A 20,200-nucleotide genomic window follows, 5' to 3' on the forward strand; every position below is an offset into this window, starting at 1 on the left:
GTCATCTTAACTCTATGCCCAGGACATACTTGAAAACGAGAGGTAACTCAATTACTTCCTGGTAAAACATTTTATAAATAAATACATAAGATTGATTAGTCCATTGGAGAACCTTTTTTTTCTTGATAGGCAACTTTGCACACTTGCACTGTAAATACTTTAAAACTAAAAGACATGTTTTGATTAAAACAATTTGCGTATTGTGCTTTGAGTGCTGGGGCCCCACACAATTCTACCAACAATAAATCACTGCACTTATTTCTGCCTGAAATTGTACAAGAACACAGACAACAAAGGGCATAATCAAGCAGATGATAAGCATGAGGAAAGCAATACTCATGTACTGTGTGTCCTTCCAGAATAAGTAGCAAAGGCAATAAAATCCATGAAGAAAGGGAAGGCCTCAGGGAAATATGGACTAGAACCTGAAATCTTGAAAGACGATGGGAAGTCTGTGCCCAGGACATACTTGAAAAGGAGAGGTAACTCAAATGTTTTACTTCCTGGTAAAACATTTTAGAAATAACTAAGAACTTGAAACGCTTTACACATTGGCTTGCGGAACACTGGATCAATGCCATAGTTATCCTCATCCATAAGAAAGACAAAGAAGACTACAAGTACTACACAGACCAGTTACAAGATTTGTACGAAAATAGTCATTGGTTAAAACAGACCCTGCACTTTGCCCAACCTAGTGGATACAACACAATGGGTCACAGCCAAGTTTTGTAAGTAGTATAAACTCAATTAGGAAAATCCTCAAAGAAATGCACTCCACCGGACCATCACCACAGTATGTGAAGCTCCCTCGTACTTGCTTCTGGCGTTTACAGCAATCCTAGGCTCCAGGATTGGGTGGAGTGTATTTTTCGGAGGAGTTTCCAAATTGAGTTTATACTCGGCAACGCACTTTGTTTTAACAAGGATGTTTGTGAGTTTTCTACCTCTAGCTTTATGGTTTTAACTTTTTTTAAATTAAATAATGTACTAGATGTGGCGCTTTGCTTTCTCAGATTGTTGTTCACCTGCAGGCTTACTGAGCCCCACCTAAGAAGCAGAACCTGATTGCACATATAACACTGGATTTATTTTCTGTTGCGGAACATTTATTTTGACATATCTTTTTGGGGTCTGAACTTTACTTGGACTGTGTTTATAATACAGTATTAATCAGTTTTCACTTTCCCTAGGATTTATCACTTTCCTTATTGTGGGAAACTGGGATTTTTTTTTTTTTTAAACGTTAGTTTGAACTGCAGCTTTAACTATCCAGAATATCATTAGTCTTCACAACCTTATGCTTTTTACGTTATCAGAACCTGCTTTGGGTCATCCCAAATCGGCATTGTATCTCTTTTGTTCACAGTACAATCAAAACATTTTATATAATCCATGCAATTTCTGTATTGCATTTATTAAGCAATCCATGTACAAATCTTGCTCCCTACCCATTACATATCTACCATATTGGGAATCTGAAAAGTGAAACAGACTGAGCATTCGCAAAATCTTAATGAATGCCTATCTTCATCTGGTTTTGCAACCGTACAACATAGCGTGCAAAGAAACTTGCCACTGCGTGTACTTGCGCGTTTTGCTTCGGCAGAATACGTGTCCTCTGACAAAGACAAGGACATCGTGAAATGTGGAGCACACAGAGCTGCAATTTTGTTTTTCTACCCAAATCATGTTGTAAATTTTAAAGCAAGATAAAAAAATAAAAAAAAGTTTTTACAAAGGTGTTTTTGAATGTTCGGTCTGTTGCTTTTGTTTTTTATTGTTTAACTATTGTAGAAAAGGAGAACGTTGGGTCATGGTCTTTGGTCCAAGCTCTTCGGAATCATCCATTTCCTTACAACATATTGGAAGTCATTTATGAAGTTGCGGTAGCCATTAGCAATCAATCATTCACAGCCATTAAAAGGAGACACTGCAAATCATATTGTTGCTTAGTGTATAACCCCTATTGTTTGAAAAACATGGAAAAGATCCAGCACAATGTCATAAAATTACTTATTCCTCTTATTTGCCTCTGTCTTGATGTTACATAGTTACATATTAGAGGTTGAAGAGAAAAGAAAAAAAACCACACCACGACATGCGTCCGTCAAGTTCAACCTATGCTAAATTTAGATGACAGATACTTTATCCTATATCCGTTCTTACATATATTGAGCAAAAGGAAGGGGGAAAAAACCCCAGTGAAATATCATCCAATGATCTCATAGGGGGAAAAATAAATTCCTTCTTGACTCCAAGAATTGTATGTTCTACTAGTCAGTCTTAATAGAAAGAAATACAGAAGTGGGAAGTTTATGGATAAGTTTTGTTGAAATACATACCATCTGAAGACATTAATTCATCAATTAGGTCACCACCTATATGACCTGAACAGGAAAAAAAAAAAAGTGGTGTTTAGTCTTTAGAATGGATGAGGGGGAGAAAAGGTTAAGCAAAGCAATTTCAAATACACTTTTTGGAACATTTTGATAAAGCAAAAATTACATTATTACTTCACTAAACAAAAATGGCTGCGATTTCCACAATGGGAAAAACGACTCCATGATGATTAGGTTTCATTATAAGGAGCCATGTAAAACACTAAAATGTTGAAGACAACTTCTTTCCTGTGTGCATCTGTATATGTATAACACTTTTTTTCCGCTTTCAGCCTACTGTCCAGACATGAAATGAATAATAGTGTAATATATCCTAAACACCTGTAACAATGTATATGGGGATCGAGATTAAGAACTCACATTCTCCCAGTCAAATAACAGCATTGGAAGACAATATGAAGACTCTGTAGTTTGCAGGGGGATCTTGCTTAGGATACTCTCCCTGGTATCAGTGGAACGAACCCTCGATGAAAACAGAAACAACTCTAGTGCAACATTGTATGTTCACTACTGATGTATTCAATAAAAACAGTGGCCCGCGATCCCGGGAGTGGGGTAGATGGTGTATACTGCTGCTGCGCTTTGATTGTTACGTGTCTATGCACATGGTGCTAATGTAAGTGTGGATTACCACTGTTTTTATTGAATACATCAGTAGTGAACATACAATGTTGCACAAGAGTTGTTTCTGTTTTCATCGAGGGTTCGTTCCACTGATACCAGGGAGAGTATCCTAAGCAAGATCCCCCTGCAAACTACAGAGTCTTCATATTGTCTTCCAATGCTGTTATTTGACTGGGAGAATGTGAGTTCTTAATCTCGATCCCCATATACATTGTTACAGGTGTTTAGGATATATTACACTATTATTCATTTCATTCCCTTTACATGGTGAAATTCTGCGCTCCCCACAAGCTTCTTCCAAACAGTCAAGAGAGGAGAAACTGGATCTTCTCCTAAGAGGGTTGAGCAGCGAACTTTACTATTATTTTTGAACACTGTTTATATATTTAATTATCACTATATATATTTATCACTATATATTTATTTTTATCACACCTTTATCGGAAGCGCCTCACAATTTTTGTTTTATACTGTCCAGACATGCCACCCTCCCCCCACCCTCAAATACTGATTCACTTGCTGCTCTGTCATGATGGCCTTTCCTTCAGACATAACCCAACCAGGAAACAGACATGGTAGAGTATGCCAGACATGCCCTCTTCTCAATGCACTTTAAGCAATGTATCCTTATCCTTCGCTCATTTGCAGCATGCACCATCTGTATTTTCTCCTCCATGTTTAGTCATTTACTGTCACTCTGCAAAAGTTTGTACCCTAGCTTGCACACTTTCTCTTCTGATTCCCACACTCATTCTACGGGACTTTAGCATTCCTATTATAACTTGAATGTTAAATAGATGTGATGCAGCTCGTACAGTCTGTGCTCTGTCCTAGAGGGCCAGAATTTCTGCATTGTGATGGCCACTTACCTGACCTTGTGCTCTCTGGTTCCTCTCCAATTCACCATATTCTCTCTGAACATTATTTACACACCTATTTGAACTTGACCTTACTCATCACTACACCTCTGCAAACACACCTTTCTAATCCACAGTATCCGTTTTCAATTCTCTCCTTCAAACCATCCACACCAGCGGCTACTACAGCAATTACAGCTCAAGACATAGCTAACCACTTCAAAGTTTAAATCAATGCTATTCAACATGACATTGTACTTTGGTGAGAATGGGTTTGACAAACAGCTCCCACTTTACTCCAAAAACCAAACCTCTGTTGCTTACCACCCATTACCGAGGAGGAAGAACTCCACTGAGACTGTCCTAACAAAAGTCACCACTTATCTCAAGCTAAAAATCACAAGGCAGTTCTCCTTAACCATACTATTAGACCTTTCTGCCATTTTTGACCCAACCCTCCTGCATTCCATTGGCCCGATTTACATATTGCCTATCTGACCGCTCCCTCAGTGTTCGCCTTCTCTTCACTTTTACACCCCAGGACTCGATACTCTGACCTATAATCTTCTCCATGTATACCCCTTCCTTTGGAAAACGAAATAAATAGTCACTCAGTCTTCAACACCACCTCTACGCTGATGATACCCAAAACCATCTCCAATCTCATGTCACAGTCTTTCTACCCTCCTCCTCGATGTCCCATCATCTCAAACTTAAGTTTTAAACAAAAATGTTTCCCAATTCCACACCTATACTTCGTTTCAATAATAATAATAAAAAAAAAATGTAAAAAAATAAATAAACTTCAGGCATTGAGCTTAGGTGTCGTTTTTTGATTCTTCACCCCCTCACTGTGCAATACAACAAAATGCTTACTTGTGTGCCAATTGCACTGTTGTAACACACTTCTAGTTAGTCTCCTACTCAGCCATCAGACCCATCTATAGTCCATTCTAAATGCCGCAGCAGGGTTCATTATGTCACCCACCACTGTTACTCTACTTTACGATATAAGTAGTTAAAGTAGTTATTTGCAGAGTCAAATTCAAGACATCTGTGCTCACCTGCAAAGCTATACATAACACCTCTCTACATTTCTGATCCAATATCTCTACATTTCTGATCCAATATCCAAGAACTCACACATAAGCAATGTGCGCTTGGCTCAATTTTTTTTCCCCACCTCATTCACACCTTCAATATTCTTCCTGTACTGCAAACCAACTCAAATGCTATACACCACACAATCAGAATCTCCCCCGTCATCTAGAAGTTCCATAGAAACCCCACCTTTTTCAAGGAAATCTACAGATCATTTTCATGACTTCCTCTTACTTTCATCCTAGAATAGCACTTAAAAGCTTGAAGTTCATTGTCAAATCTATGCTGAGCACACCCCCTCCCATACACTATTCCTTGTCCCCACTCCCAACCTTTTTCGATAGCATTTGTGAGCATGGACCTGCTTCCTATTGTCTCAATTTGTATAAACAAATAGTACATATAAGTTAAGGCAATGTTATTATCCCCCTCACATTGTACTGCGCTGCAGAATATGTTGGTGCCAAACAAATAAAATAAACATTGCCTTTCCCGTTGAGGATGGAAGATAAACCTAATTTAAGTGTACATTTGTAGCAAACGTGGCACCTCAGAGTTTAGTGGAGTCTTCGGCAGAAGACTCGTCAGTCTTCCAACAGAAGAACTACAGGAACGGTTCTTAAGTTAGGGTTTTTCAGCTGCCTTAAGATTTTTGTTCAATTGCACATATAGCAGATTGTGCCCCTAGCACTTCAACATGAAAGTGTCATATTTATTTTCTTGATTCACTTTATGTTTGCTTAATTAAGCACACATTAGCACCAGAGTGCCCTTTTCACACCTCTGTTTGGTTTGTACTTTAGAGATTACACATAAGTACTTCTTACCTTCTGTCTCATCTATTTTCGTTAGATCAAATGCATTTTGCTTAAGGATACTATTGACATCCAAGGGAAGCAAAGATGGATAATCACTGGAGCTGGCAGCAGTTTGTGTTAAATCTGTGGCAAGTGTAGCATATAATATAGACTCTGGAAGGCCTGAATAACAGTTTGGAGTTGTGTTCTCTTGTAAATTACAGTCTAGAAAGACAAAAAACAAAGACTTGTCTGAATAATACAAAAACACTGGGTCTGTCATTAAGCTTGTGGTATATGATGGTCATTACAGTCCGATATGAAATGCAACAGAAGTAAGGTTATTATAGATTCATAATAGCCTTATTGCTCAATAGCGGTCTAGGCAGAGCTGAAAGGCTCATATGCCTTTTTAACATCCAAAAGAAATAGCACAAACTTGGAAAACTAATATTTACAAATCGTTTATCATATGAAAAGATGTCAGGTCATTGTAATTTGCTCAGAGTGCAGTTGTCTTGAGGAGAGTTTAAATTTGATTTTGGCAATAAAAAAGTGCAGCACACAACAGGAAAAGGATTCAGCCGATAGGGATAGAGGTCAAACGAGCTTGGATATTAGGTGTACAACAAAAAACACAAACAAAGATGGCCAAAGCTACTTCTAATGTGAACAAAACACACAGTGCAATACCTATATATTCTCTTGAAAAAGGGTCATTTAGTTTAACCCTTTGGCCAAAGCGGCTTAAGCCTGCTGCACTCAGTGTTAGGACCTGCTACGGTCATGCCTTGAAAGTGGCAGCAGGCTTAAGACGCTTTGGCCAAAGGGTTAAACTAAATGATCCTTTTTCAAGAGAATAAATACATATATATATATACATATATATACATATACATATACATATACATATACATATACATATACATATACATATACATATACATATACATATACATATACATATACATATACATATATATATATATATATATAGACAGTGGTTGACAAATCACCAAAAAATCTACTCGCCACCTAGTACCAAACGTATGCTGCTTGGGCCAATAGGAGCACTATATATATAGCACTGTGTATTTTTGTCACATTGGAAGTAGCTTTGAGCATCTTTGTTTGTTTTTTGTTGTATACATTTAGCCACATCCACTAGCACTCCTTTTGACACTTATATGCATATATATTATGTGGTAATGTTTGGGTTCTCTCAGAGCTTGTTGGGAATTTGTGTGGATATTAGGTGTTAGGAGAACAGGCCATAACTAGAGAAGAAATATTCCCTACTACCCATTAATACTGTTATTGCATCCCTGCTCCTAGTCACACTTCATATTCCACACCTATTTTAATAGGTCACCAGACCTTATGAAGCAACTGTAGCCTTGACGATAATGGGTTCTAATTTTAATAGTCACTAACTATTTATCGTTCATGTTAAACAGATGATTATCTATTTTAAAGAATTGTATTAATATTCTTCCAAGTTGCAGAGATTAATTCTGGATAATGACATGCAAATCAGCACATTGTCATCTTTTGCTTCTGATCAATGTTAAAACATTGAGTCTTAGAAGTTCTGCCTGCCGTATTAGTTTTTCCAGCACAGCCTGGGTTAAAGTGCTTAGCCAGTAAGCCTACTTGCACACCGATATTTGGACTTTTGGTGCCTCACCAGTCTGAGAATGGTGACACAGGCACACACAGACACCTTAAAAAAAAAAAAACAACATTTATAAAAGTATTGATTCCTGCACAAACAAGAAGCAGCATGAATAGAATAGTATGAGATCACCATGTCATGTTACACACAAAAAGAACAAGACAAGTAATACTCCCTACCGGTCGTCTCTGCTACCGTAGTGTTCCCTTCCACTGTCTGGGGAGACCCATCCTGTGTTGAGGATGGCTTACTTGGAGTTGGAGTTTCAGGCTGAGCATGGGGCTGTGCAAGGTCATCAGGTGGAGGAACAGGAAAAACGACGGGTTTGGAGGAACTGCATTCCTTATTAATCAGCAGCACATGTATGGGCCCCGAATGACTCTTTAAATTGATCTGGTATTTCTTTTGTCCGTTTTGGCCCTTAAAAATAAAATGACATCACACAATGCCAGTTTCCCAGGAACTTGATACAATATTTTTATGCCAATTAAGCTAAGCTTTGCTGCCAAGTCTGCTGTATTTCAGGGTCAAACCTATGTTGTAAATGCACCCCTTTTAAAGAGCAATTCCAAAATGAAATAAAACTGCACAAACTAGTACTTCACATTAGATACAATTTTTTTTTACACAAAACCTTACTTTTCAGAGTGCAAATAGGACACAAATTGCACATTAGCTACATTTTTACAAAGGCAATCATTCCTATTTTACACTAGCAATATTTTAAAGAGAACAAGTGCGCATTTGCAACTGTAAATCTCTAAAATATAGAAAATTGATAGCCAACCTACCGTCATTTCCTTTTCCTGGAGAGCCCATCCATAGCAGTGCTCACTAATGGGTTAAGTTCCACCCTCCAGCTGAGAGGTAATGAAGAGTTGAGCTTGCCTCAAGACGACCTTTCCCCCCCTCCCCCCCCCAAGACAAGAAGGTTCCTTTCCCAACAATGCCTGTAATTCATCCTGCGTGGCGACGTCACTGCTAACAGGACTCTTTAACGTTAGGTCCGTATCTGAAGAGTTAGAAAAGTGGCTCGAAGGAGCAATTGCTAGAGCTTGTAATACAAACAGTAAATACCAAGCAGGGACTGGATCCTTGAGGTCTGATTCTCTTCAGGTTGGAAGAATTGACCTATGAGACCTATGGCAGCTAAGTGCTGATAGTGTGGACACCTGTAGTACAATCAGTGAGCTAGTGCAGAGTTCCAGCTCAAGACCCTCTTGCAGGAACTCCAGAATTGTGGGAGTAAGAGGTACCAAGTGTGACTGTGAGGGGGGTAACCAGGCTTTAAATAAAGGTTAAGCCATTTTTGGTTGCCCCTGATCAGAGTGTAAGGGTTTAGGAGAGTTAGCTCTTGAGCCCAGTAACGCTGTATGGTTAAACTGCACTTTGCGTAAATAAAGAATGTTTGTGTTTTTACATTTCCAGGCATGCCAGCGAGCAGGGATTACTAGGGCATGAGTTTCAAGGGGGATTTTGCGGAAGAATTGTCAGAATGTGCCTAGGTAGTTGGGGTCCGGAGTTGTCCGTTCCCCTAAAAATGTACCGGGAATCATGGCTGATTATAGGATACATGTAGGCACATTGTCCCAGCAATATCTTCCCTTGTAAACTTGTGTGCGACTCACCACTAGAGTTCCCTGCTTCAGCATAGCCCAGACAGGAAAATGGGTCAAAGGGATGAAGACTGTCCCCTGTAACTAAAGGGGTCTGTAGGTTAAGGGGGATACCCCAGCTAATGCCCAAAACCTGTATTAGTTTCTTGGGTGATCCAACCGTAGATAAGGTTGTGAGGGGACTCAGAGTCCAGTAGATCGTGTGTGGGGAATACAGGCTGATAGAATAGAAAAGTATACTTTTATTTCTATTCCCCATACCCAGGGCTTAGGGATGTATTAAAGTCTACTTTATTAATTCATTGAAATGTACTGTTGTGTACTGAAATGAGCTGGGACTTTCGGAACCGATGTTCAGACAGGCTGCCAGCGCTACCAAGTTGGTGCCAGTAAGTCTGCTGGACATCGGAGTTCAAAGTAACCAGAGGTCTGAAAGCCATTTGTGAGGCAGGGAAAGGCTAAGTACCAAAGTCCGGAGGACAATGGCAGTCGTCCAGGTTGCCATTTGTTCTGCTAGGACTTAGTGGGGCCTAACCCAGCGGGTGGTATGAGATATCCAGGGACGGAGGTGGCAAACTGGCGCATGTCCCAGGGCAATTTCAGATTTCCCACTGACCTGGCTTGGCTACTGAGAAAATTTCCACGTGCCGATTGGCTGTAATATTTTGTGAATGAAACGCCAAATACTATAAGAAACGTCTCAGCCAATCAGGTTTGAGATTTTTAGCTTCAGAAGTGCTGGCGGGCTTTTCAAAGTTACTCTTGCATAAATAGTAGCGCAACTGGCTTAGATTTCAAGCCAGGAAAGTCTGCCCGCCAGATTCTAAGCCCCGTTTTTAGCGCCCAAATTCTAATCGAAAGTAGCGGTCGCGGCTGGGATTGCAAGCCAATTTTAGTTCCAGGAGTTTGGTACTAACACCCGGTCAAGAAAAGTCCAAATTCTCAGAAGAGAAGTGATCGGTGGCTTGTGGAACTTCACACCAATTTGGGAACCAGAGGATTTCAGGCTAAGTCCCGGTCAGGGGAAAACTTAAGAGTTCCCTGCACCTAGAAGAGTCTAGTTTTCGACCCCCAGTAAGTATGCTTTTCGTCTGTATTTTGTGTTGCACTGTGTGTATGCCTATTCCTGTGAATAAACTTCAATTTATTTCATTATCTTGTTTTGCTCAATGAATAATCCTGGTAAAAAAAAGGTGTAAACTGCCTGGCCTCCTGTGACATCGAGAAGCTACATTTTGTTATTGACACCACAGATGGAATCACCGTCAGATACTATGGTACTCTATAGAAGTAGTTTTCTTCCTTGCCATCATCAAGGTTTGTACCACCATGTGACAGCCCTCTGGTCAACCTCCATCCCGTCAAACTCCAGCCCCCTGGATTGGGGTGCTGCCATGTACTCTGGGAAAGCAGGTTTTCATACACTGGCAATTGCCATGGTTCATCTGCCAGGGATTATTTGTGGAAACCAAGCTTTGTGGCAGCAATTTAAGGAATATTGCAGCTACCTCTGCCTGGGCAGAAACCTTGTAGTTTTTGTTCCCTGCTGTTGCCATGAGGTTTCTCTCTGATCTCCCCATCATTCGATTAGATGGTTGAATGTCGTGCTTGCTAGGGACCACTCTCCTGGTTCTAGGGCCCTCCTACCAAGATCTGCCCATAGATTATTTTTCCCTGCTGTCAAGGATAAAATAAAATAGATTAGATGTTGAGTGGTATCTATTTTATTTTGAGTTTTGAGTTTCCTACATAGCCTGTGAGTTTTAATATCAACTCTAAGCTATTTAGTCGATTTGCACCCTTCGGCGCATGCGCCGTGACGTCATCAGCCTGTGCGGATGTGCAGTGAGGTTTGGAGCAGGGAAGACACGCGCTGCCTTACAGGACTGAGCTGAGTACTTCTCTGCTCCACCGGGTGCAGTGACGCCACGAACGGGACTTACAGGATCGAGCTGATTACCCCTTTTGGCACCATCGGGCGCGTCGACGCTGCAAACGGGACTTTGGAATTGTGTCAGAACACCGACACACCGGTATTGCGGTTACCACTTCACCCCAGCTGATCGTGTGGGAGAGGGAGAGAGATTCTCACTGAGGGAGTCCCCTGCAGTTCCTGGTCGCAGCCATTGGTAACAGCTACGGTGTAGCTTTATGTGCCTGAATAAGCCTGATTTGATGTACGCTTAACCTTGAACCACTTATTTTATAAACACTGTTTTTACAATTTCACGATGAGCGTTTTGTGCTTTGTTTTGTATTGTTGTTTGTAGATTTGGGGTCTTGGACTACCCTTTGCTCAGCTGCAGACGCTCATCTACATTGGTAACACTTGTTTATTTAATACACTTTAACCACATATTGTTTTTTGTGGGCGTTTTTGATTTAAATCATCACTATCACTTGTACACTCTTTTAGAGATATATCTCTTGTGCGCACTAGTTTGTTTTTTCTTTAGTGGAGTATTTGTATTCCCTCCTTCCTTAATTAAGCGATGAGTGTCAACACCTTTGAGAATGTTTTTGGCGAAGTAGAGTCCAAAAGGGAAGTGCCTTAAATTTGGTAGTGCTTTACACCCATCACAAATCTTAGATACCTTCTGTATCTACCATATAAGCATGCGGAAGTAGGCATCTTTCAGATCTGACATGGACCAATCTCTCTGGTCCACTGCTGAATTTAATGGTCTTGCGGGACGACATCTTGAACCACCTTACTTTGAGCAGTTTGTTTACTCCTCTTAGGTCTAGTACAGATCTGAATGTTCCATTTGCCTTCTTTACGAGGTACATTGGTGAGTAGATGCCTCAATATTTCTCTCATGGCGGAACCGATTGAATCAGTCATTCGACAGCCGTCTGACAATTAATTAGACCTGTCTGATCAGCTTGTTTCCTGGCCGTCAGGATCTTATAAACCTGTCTCTTCCGGATAACGTCTAACTCCAGACAATATTCCATACAGACAACCTTGAGGATCAAGGAATCCGCAATAGTTTGCGCCCAAAAGGTCTGGAAATTTTTTAAGTCCCAACATGGGATGTTCGAGCTCTCCATCTCATGCAAACTTCCTAGTTGCTAGTGATGTATCGGTTACCCGGCCATATTTTAACAACCCGGACTCGGCCCAGGGTACTTCCGTCATGCTCTGCTCCCTCAGTTCTCCTCAATCACCCCCCTTTCTCCGGGGCGGAGAGAGGGCCGATAACGGCAACAGAAGAGGACGTCAGCTGGCAGAGGACGACAGCAGGCGGTGGAGGGAGAGAAGGACGGCAGCCCGCAGTCGAGGATTTCAGCTGGCATAGGACGACACCGGGTGGTGGAGGGAGAAGACTATGGGAGCGGAGCGGCACAGGACGACAGCCGGGGAGGAGCGCACCCCAGTGGTCTGACCCAGAAGTCTGACTTCCGGAGTCTGCTGCTACAGCGCACTCTCCAGCTCTGCACATATGGTCTTCTCTCGCCGCCTGCTGTCGTCCTCTCCCTCCATTGCCTGCTGATGACCTCTCCCTCCACCCTGTGCTTACTGCCCTCTTTTCTGCCGCCGCCCCCCCAAACCTACCCGACCGGGTAATTTCCCCCCCCCCCCCCCCCCAGGGTACCTGATATTTTTTAATACCTGGTACATCACTATAGTTGCTCTATATTGGGGTCCACGTCCTCTTGACTCACGAAAGCACCAGGAGGTTGCTCTTGATTAACCCCTTCCGGGCCTATAGGTGCTCATGCCACAGCCGTTGGCATTGATTCACACTTTAGGTATGGGGTATCAAACCCTTTCCTGTTTTTTTTGTTTTCCGCTACAGACTTCCCTCCGGAGGTTCTCAATGATAGAATCTGTTTTTCTGCCAAACAGATTGTCCCTCGAAAGAAACTGAACACAGATTGTTCTTTGATGACAAATCTGCCTGCCAAGGCCATAGCTAAAGCGCTCTTCTGTTTGCAACAGATAGTGCCATTGACCTTGCGGTTAGCTTCACTGAATCCAGTGATGCTTCACACTTGATACTGATGTTATAGCTATGGAATGCCAGCAAGCTGCACATTCTGTAGTAAACAACTTCAAGGCGTCCTCCACCCACCTGCAATTGCATCTCAAAAAGGAGGCTGCATCGTCCATCAGCAGGGTTCTTAGACTAGCAAAAACCTTGATACTGCTGTGATCACCTTTGGGGAACAACCCCAAGCATCCGCTCTCCTCAAGCGGGTACATTTGACAATTTCCTGGTCAAGATTACCTTGTTTCGTCCGGTTGCAATAAAAGACAGGGGTGCCCAATGCATGTCCATGTCCGGTTGCAACCCCGTACCTTTAATTCTATCCTTCACTACCTCGTGAACCAGGAAGATTCTTGGCTTCCGATGCAGGTTCCTGAATAGGCGATCCCTAGGCCCCGAAGTGAAAAGCTCATCTTCCCAGGACATACTTGAAAACGAGAGGTAACTCTCAATGTATTACTTCCTGGTAAAATATTTTATAAATAAATAAATAAAATATTTTATAAATTAAATAAATCTTCGATTTGTAACATTTTTCTTGCCATCTTAAGAAGCCAGTCAATGAGCTCGAGATCAAAAGATGGGCGATTCAGAGGAAAATTATCTGATGTCTCCATGTCCAGCGCCTCTTGCTGAATGGTTCATTCTCTGAATTCTCAGAAGTGTAGTCTTGCGGTCTTTCCAGGCTGTATCTGATCTAGCTCATTTTTGTCCTCGGTGTGCAGACTTGGAATAGGCTGCCTCAATATCCTGGGTTATCGTGTCTTTCATCACGGAAATTAAATCAGACATTGGTTCAACTGGATCTTGTGCCACATTTTTGTAGGCAACCCTCAATTTATTTGTATTTATTTTTAAGTGTTGGAGTATAATGAGCAGCACACGGTCTGGTTTTCCTCGTGGCTTTTTTCTTAGTAGCCGGCTCTGCTCTGAATCCTCCTGTTGTGATCTTGGAGCACTGACATAATACAAATATACCCGTACTAATAGCCATCTCTTTTACAGAAACTAAAATTACAATACTGACTACTACCGTCTCCCTGGGGGTTACCTTAGAAACGTTGTAATAGTAGTCCTTGCAAAGACTGCATCCATGATTATAATGTAATATTAGTTTGGGTCAGATAGGCTTGCATGTTTGTAAGCAGTGCATGTATCCTTAGGTAGGCTTACACATTATTTTGCAGCACCTGAACAGGCTTCACAGCGTAAATGCTGTCCTCTGCACGTCTGTGATCCTTGTGCAAGGTGCAGAGTAGCAGGGCAGCAGGGCAGCAGGGCAGCAGGGCAGCAGGGCAGCAGGGCAGCAGGGCAGCAGGGCAGCGACAGTTTCTTTGCCGAACACTTTAAAACATCCATTTTCTTTGTAGTGCTTAACTGGCGAGAGCTCCCTGCTGCCCTCTGCGTCCATGTGGTATACGGTTTACCAGGACTCCTGCACGCACGCCTGCTCAAGCGGCTCTTGCCAGATATCTGGAGCTGCGGTCTCAGCAGCTATTTGCAGCATGGCCTCTCTCCGGCCCCACGGAACAGCAAACACCTTGGAGTGCCGACGCCAGCGAGAGGTGCAGACAACGTCTGTGGATCAACTACTAAAAAAAGTTAATTAGGCTGGGGCCATGGTACAGCAGACCGTGCGGACACTGAGCAAACAGACTGCCTTAAGGCAGTGTTCGCGTCCATGTGGCGTGCGGGCGCATGTTGCGCAAGAAATAATCAGTTCAAACTGATTTCTTGGCGGGACAGGCCTGTCACGTGAGCGATTCGCCAAATGAGGGCGAACCAGCTTCGTGACGCCTCCCCCACTATGGCCAGGTAAGCGCCTGCTCACTGACCAGCCTCCGTGCGGGCGAAGGCACCCTGGCCCCAGCATTAGACAGAGGAGAAAGGGGAGGGGAAAAAAAAATTAAAAAAAGCCTGCAGAGGAAATTAGAGGCTATATATAGTCCTCCCACAGGTAGATTTCTGTCTTAACTTAATCCATTGGTGACCACTGCCATGGGCACACCCAGGAAATTAAAGTTTAAGAAAAAGAACTTTGACCTTTCCAACTATTTTACAATGAACACTTAACATAATTAAAAAACAGTTGTTATACATGTAAACAGAGTCTCCATTTTGATTTTGTAAATGTTTTCTAATCATCTCAAACACTCCTGGCAAAGCCAACAATTCTGCCAATCCCCATTACCTACTAGTGTGTGGAAAGTGGAAGAATGTGACATTAACAGAACAAAGTGTTTTCAGCCATCTAGACGCAGTCTACACATACCAGTTCAGGAATTGGAACTTCCAGTTGTGTACCAGAAGGGGCCTGGATTGCAAGAAGTGTGTCTCCTAGAGGGAAGGGGAAAAAAATGTATTTTTAGTTTGGAAAATAAAAGGTTCGGCTATATAAATATTCAAATCACAAACACCTTGAACAGAAGTTTACAGCAGATACTATATGGACCTCTTAATCCAGTCTGAAAGTCTTTTCACAGACATTCAGCCAATTAGTATAAAAATGGAACAATTAGGTTTGCCTTGCTAAGCCATTAAACCTAATCCAGTCTCTTTATAGTAAGTTTATTTTTTTAATGTATTTTCATAATTAAGAAACTTATTTTCAAGTATTGAGAGCGGTTGCTAAATTAATTAATACTTTATGGATTCTCTAGGAGTCTCCACTCTGGTTAAATGTCAATAGTAAAATGGTGTAACATGATTACCACAAGGGCCCATGCCTCTGTACACTAAAACAGGGCCTTTCAACTGGCAGCCCATCTTCCAAATATAGCCCTCAAATAGCCCTAATCTTGCCCTTTGCCCACTTGTCCTGTTAATGTCCTACTAGTTGCTTAGGCAGCCAAGTGCACTTTTTCACACAAACGCACTTGTACGCTAAGGTAATGCAAATGGGGTACAGATGTAGAAATACAATATTATTCAAGTCTTTAAATGTAGCTAAAATTATAGTAATCTTGTGGCCCTTCTGACTCCTTTGGAGAACTAGTTGTAGATCAGAAAACAATTAGAAGAGCCCTGCACTAAAGCTTTGTATTTCCAGCAGGCTAAGTCAGCTCTTCTCCAACTTGAGAGGCAAACATTCTGCAAATTGAAGCACCATGAACACAAAACTGTACCTACCATTAAAACAGTTACATATATCATCATGAGTCACGTAAGAGAATGTATGAATGTGTTAAGGAAGAAATGGTGAGGTTATTTTCTTCAGAAAGGCAAGGGAAATGAGAAATCACCATTAAAAGGAAATGCAGGTCTATTGTTTCTTCAGAGGTCATTGTATTTTCATTTGTTTGTGCCCTAAACTTTACCTGAAGCAGTTTAACACTGTTCTACAACCATTTCAAAAGAAAATTACAAAGTATAACGCATTTACTGGGATAAAATGCCTTATGACCAGGGATGCCAGAGAACAAGATCTCTTCCAAAAACCTAAGTCTAGCGAGGATGTGTTTAATTTGTGTCCTGTAAAAGCATTAAATATTCATATAAAGTATATGTTGACTTTGAATTCAAAATGATGGTGCATTGATTCAAGTGGTCTTCACACATTTCTACATGGGCAATGCAAAGATCCCTTTGTGCTAAAAAGTCATGTTCACTTGTTGCTAGCAAAGGATATATGTTATTGACTGAATCATCCATAACATTTTTGATGCTTTGTTGAAGCCACACTTTCTGCTGATCCAGCTCCCTCTCCTTAAGCTCCAGATCTTCGATCTCTGCTTTAAGGTTTCTCAGTCTGTCAAGTACTTCTTTTGTGTTGCATCCAGCACCTACACCCCTTCAATAAAAAAAAAGTACATACAAAGGAAATGAAAATGGACACCAAAATATATATCTGCCACTACAAGATTATTCAGTGGGAAACTATATATGCAAGATAAATACTGGTGACCATCTTCTTATTCTTCCATCCATGCCATTTTTCAATAAGCACTCATTGTATACTGCAGTAATTTACGTACACAGTCTGAAGAAGCAAAAGCTTTTCTGGCAATACAGTACTACTAAAGTGAAACAATGCTAATAGCATATTGTCTTGTAAACACAAACATCAGTTTGGTACATTTAAACTTTATTCAGTTTGATTCAAACGTTACCAAAAACAACAGTCAACCGTAACATTTTTAGAAATCGTACATCAGGTCACAGCTAGTATATCAACAATCTGCAATATTACAACAAACAAAAAGTCTACATTTTATTTGTGTTTCTTTCACTGACTGGTCATATGTAGAAGCACATGCACACCGCTGGTAGGTGCTGGAGGGAGGTACTTATCTGCCGGTGCGCTGTATCCAGGGAGGTCCAGACATCCCAGAGGTACTCGAGCAAAGGAATGGAAGCAGGCACACGGTCTTTCTAAAGGTGCAGTTTATTGTGCCACCAAAGGTCCAACGTTTCGGCAAATAGATTGCCTTTGGCAATCTATTTGCCGAAACGTTGGACCTTTGGTGGCACAATAAACTGCACTTTTAGAAAGACCGTGTGCCTGCTTCCATTCCTTTGCTCTTTCACTGACTGGAGCTCACAAGAAACAGGGTTATACACTTGCGGATTTACCTCCCGTTCAGCGAAGAATGCAGACGATGCAACACACACACACACACACACACAATGCTCTTAGAAAGACTAGGGGGCTTCTTCTATATACAAAGTGACAGATGAAGTCAATAGGGAATTTTGCCCTAAAACTTCCCGATCAGTTGCTCAATCAGAAATAGAATAAGCCACCAAGGCTTCATTCAACAACCCCAGTAACCCCCCCAAAGTATAAAAATCTAAAATCATGGAATAAAATGGGAATGTAGATGCTATTGTAAGGCTAAGGTCCCGTTGCACGCGTCCGCACGGCTGGCTTGCTTGCCGGCGGCGCGTGCAACTCGCTGTACCGCGATCTGCGGTCTACAGGATGCTTTTCTCGGAGCGGGGGGGGGGGGGGGGGCGTGGCCAAACGGGTCGGGGGGGGGGGGCGCGGCCATGACGTGAGGGGGCGCGGCCATGACGTGAGGGGCCGGAGCGGGAGGTGGGAGGATTGACTGGGAGGATTGACTGGGAGGATTGACAGGGAGGGGGGGGCGTGGCTTGAGCGGAGGGACCCGCTACTCTTCCCCCCCCCTCCCTCCACGGGCTGCCACGGGCTGCAGGTAAGTAAAAAAAACACACACACGCAGGCACTCATACATACATACATACACACACACACACAGGCAGGCACTCACGCACTCATACACACACACACAGACAGAGACAGGCACGCACACAGACAGGCACACACATACACACACACACACACACACACACACACACACACACAGACAGGCACTCAGGCACACACATATACAGACAGGCACTCACCTGCTTTCACTCCACACTCCTCCCCGCTCCCCGAAGCCTCTCCTCCTCCCGCAACCTCCCCTCCCCATTGGCTCACAGCCACACCACGTGACGCGTCGAAGCTAGGAAACACCATTCTGTGGTGTCTCCTAGCGGCTGACGCGCCACAGCGTGTGATCAGCTGTGCAGCCAGTGGGGACCGGGACCGACTCGCGAGGATTCCCCTGCTCGTGGGGAACTCGCGACATTGCCGCCCACGCCAACGAGCGCAGCGGGTCCCAGGCCTAAGAATGCTGCATTAATCTAGTCTAATAACTGTAGATGGTGAAACGTGTTTAGACCTTCGTCTGCCCTTGGACTTTACAATACTGTTGCAAAATAAAGAAAGCTTCATTCACAATCAATAAAAGGGTCCTAATTTAGTTAGATGAAATGGTTTGTCCTGGGATACTTTTTAAGAAAATCTCTGCCTCAGATTGTAGAAGTAGGTCTACTCATAAGTATGCGAGCGAGCACTGGAATAAATAATGTTCTTACTTCCATTGGATGCTGTTTTTTGATTTTTTCTCAATTAAGCCAATCCCCTCCAAGACATTGGTAATATCGTATATTCTCCTTTTTTGTCTAACAGCAAGAGTATCTGCAGCCTGTAAAAAAAGGATTTCAGAGTTTAGGAATCGTCCACCTAGGCTGTGGGAGTACATAGAACTGAAAATCCCAAGGTTAGTCTAATGAAGAAAAACAAATGTATTCTCCAATTCGACAGGTTCGGTATCACAAATCAGATCAGACTACCTGTCTGACTTGAATGGCAGTATATGCCAGATTAGTTCGTGATAACCCACACTGGCCCTTTGTGAATCTCCCCACTAAGAGAGGATATCACATTCAATTACCGTCTAGTGATCATAGAAAACCACAGATAACCAGGTGAAAAAAAGCCTGTTGTCTGTCAATTCTGTGATATTACTACTGCTTGAAAAAATTGCTTTGGAGGTGCAATAAAAGTGTACAGAAAGCATCATTTTATGGAATCATGTTGCTATTACCTTCAACTAGCTAGTCATGAATTACAATATGTTCTGCAGAGAATGCTTTAAAGCAACATTACATTTTTACCTTAACCAGAGGGTCCCTTGGAGCACCTCTGTGGTCTCGCAATGTTCTTCCGCTCCGGCACCAGGACAAATGTGCCCGTTGGACAAACAAAATAGTGGTGGTTCAGTGCTCGGTGGTGAACAGAAAAGCCGGGATGTCTTTGGGAGAGGGGGTTGTGGCTTTCTATTGGTGACAGTCATGTTTGTAGTCTGGACTAACACTGTCATTTCTACTTAATTTAGTAGTCAGGAGGCTATATTTGTAGTAAGTGTGTCAAAACCAGCATAAAATACAAATATCCGAGGATTCAGTGGGTGCCCAGTTCAGGCAAGATTTATATTTTAAAAAAAAATGTTTTATTAAATAAAGAGAAGAAGAGGGGGGGGGAGAAGAATGTGTATAATTATTTCCTTGAGAGTGAGGGTACTCCTGCATTAAAAAAAAAAAAAAAAAAAGGGACATCATACGAATAACTCAAAGTGGACAATTTTGTTCCCCTGTAAACCGAAAACCCCCATCATGAATTTGCGTTTAAAAATACACTGACAATGTTTCTACCCACCCACTTAGCGTCTGCATGTTATGGATCAAGCCCTCTTGTGGCTGCAGGGTATTTATCAAAAAAATCAGGTCGCTCTAAAATAGTTTGGATCATGAATGTCCTAAATGATGCCAGCAATTACACTAGG

The 20,200-nt window shown here is 42.1% G+C and overlaps 1 protein-coding gene across 2 annotated transcripts in view; it reads right to left on the reverse strand.

Moving 5' to 3' along the window:
* Positions 1-20,200, reverse strand: part of E2F5 (E2F transcription factor 5) — a 32,110-nt gene that overhangs the window by 3,248 nt on the left and 8,662 nt on the right. Inside the window, exons 2-8 of one of the 2 annotated variants that reach the window (XM_075582997.1) lie at positions 18,951-19,060; positions 16,694-16,857; positions 16,197-16,238; positions 15,340-15,404; positions 7,708-7,876; positions 5,812-6,006; positions 2,346-2,390 (exon numbers count right to left, since the gene is read on the reverse strand). In XM_075582997.1, the coding sequence (XP_075439112.1) occupies positions 2,346-2,390; positions 5,812-6,006; positions 7,708-7,876; positions 15,340-15,404; positions 16,197-16,238; positions 16,694-16,857; positions 18,951-19,060 (790 nt within the window). Of the gene's footprint in view, positions 1-2,345; positions 2,391-5,811; positions 6,007-7,635; positions 7,877-15,339; positions 15,405-16,196; positions 16,239-16,693; positions 16,858-18,950; positions 19,061-20,200 lie in introns of both variants that reach the window. The other variant, XM_075582996.1, reaches the window with a different exon arrangement.

The sequence above is a fragment of the Ascaphus truei genome, chromosome 2 (assembly GCF_040206685.1).
Source record: "Ascaphus truei isolate aAscTru1 chromosome 2, aAscTru1.hap1, whole genome shotgun sequence".
Taxonomy (NCBI): domain Eukaryota; kingdom Metazoa; phylum Chordata; class Amphibia; order Anura; family Ascaphidae; genus Ascaphus; species Ascaphus truei.